Raw genomic sequence first — 1,582 nt, 5'->3', positions numbered from 1 at the left:
TAACGACAATTCGCGTCGGTGGCACTCAACGGGGGGCATGATAAGACGACAATACACGTCTGTGGCACTCAAAGTGTTAATGCCCACAGATATTTACGGGACACTAGTATAATAGTTTGTTTTACAGCTAGTTAAGATTTCCCTTAAAGCACACACATTATCTCACACTAACTGCACCTTGATGGGACATGTTTTTAGATTCAAATGTATTGTCATTATACAGCACAAGTACAGTACAACAATATAATTGAATATTCATCATTATCTTTGCTAGTATTTTGTACCTCCTAATAATACTCACATGTTGACAGTTAAACATAATGCCAATTCCATCAGCGCTACTCTTCTATAGAAACAAAGACAAACCTTTATGCCACAATTTGGCAAAACAGTGAGATACACCATAGAGGAGGTTTAGAGACAAAACTAGGGGCTGGGTTTTTTGCGTACTTGTTTCGCTTCACCAAATAGAGCAGCGTTTGACTCCAATAAGAGCAACAAGGGTTATGTTCACACTGTAAGTGAAAAGCACATATCACATGGAATCTGATCTTTTCTATTCTGATTTGGTCTGATCAGTGACTGGAACTGAATGAGGTGATATCCCTGATACAACTCAGTTTAATAATACTTTTTTTTACAAATAAACGTGACGTAGGATGTACTCATTCAATCATAAGGTGGGTGGCTCTGAAAATAGCCTTTGGGTTTTGGATAGTTAGGGTTGAATAGAAGTCTAGCCGCCGAAGCCGCACAGAGTGCGTCCCTGTCTCTTCAGAGCATAGACCACATCCATGGCGGTCACGGTCTTTCTCTTGGCGTGTTCGGTGTAGGTGACGGCATCACGGATCACATTCTCCAGGAAGACTTTGAGAACACCACGAGTCTCCTCGTAGATTAGACCGGAGATATGCTTCACTCCGCCACGACGAGCCAGACGACGGATAGCGGGTTTGGTGATTCCCTGGATGTTATCACGAAGCACATTGCGGTGACGCTTAGCGCCTCCTTTACCAAGTCCCTTACCTCCCTTTCCTCTGCCACTCATTGTAACGTATGTAAGAAAACAAACGAATGTAGCAATTGGCCAACCGCCTGCTTCTTTGAACCCTCTCTGAGGACGTGGTTGAGACCAAGAAGCGCGCAGGGACAAATGTGGAGGGAGGGTTTGAGGTTTACATCTGAAAATGTTTTGAGGAAGTCCTGTTTTCCCAGTACAATACATCATCATGATTGATTGATTGATTGATTGATTTTTATTGTGGAGTAAAAGACAGCATCCAAGGGATAAAAACATGAGAAAGTGCAAGCACTTATTTCCATCATGGTCCCTGATTTTGGACATGGACAGACATCATAAAAACATAGAGCATCATAATAAAACAGAGCATCATAATAAAACATAGATCATCATAATAAAAAACATAGAGCATCATAATAAAACATATAGCAACCCCATAAAACACGCCCTACCCTCTCCTTCCTAGACGTGGCTATTTTATACTTCACTGGCTAGCCATTTCTTTGTGGCATGTCTAAAGCTTCCCCCCTCTTCGATGTTTTTCAGGGCCACTGGAAGCTT

At 41.9% G+C, this 1,582-nt stretch overlaps 1 protein-coding gene across 1 annotated transcript; it reads right to left on the bottom strand.

Annotated features, from left to right (window-relative positions):
- Nucleotides 1-736: 736 nt before the first annotated feature.
- Nucleotides 737-1,048, bottom strand: LOC311240665 (histone H4-like; the record flags this gene model as incomplete). Its single annotated transcript, XM_084329237.1, has 1 exon — nt 737-1,048. The coding sequence occupies one exon, from the start codon at nt 1,046-1,048 to the stop codon at nt 737-739; it is 312 nt and encodes a 103-aa protein (XP_084185363.1).
- Between the last annotated feature and the right edge of the window lie 534 nt (nt 1,049-1,582).

This window comes from Notolepis coatsorum (genome assembly GCF_963971535.1).
Source record: "Notolepis coatsorum genome assembly, chromosome: 14".
In the NCBI taxonomy this organism is placed as follows: Eukaryota; Metazoa; Chordata; class Actinopteri; order Aulopiformes; family Paralepididae; genus Notolepis; species Notolepis coatsorum.
Note: the sequence above shows the minus strand (reverse complement) of the source record. Positions and strands in the feature narration are given on the sequence as shown.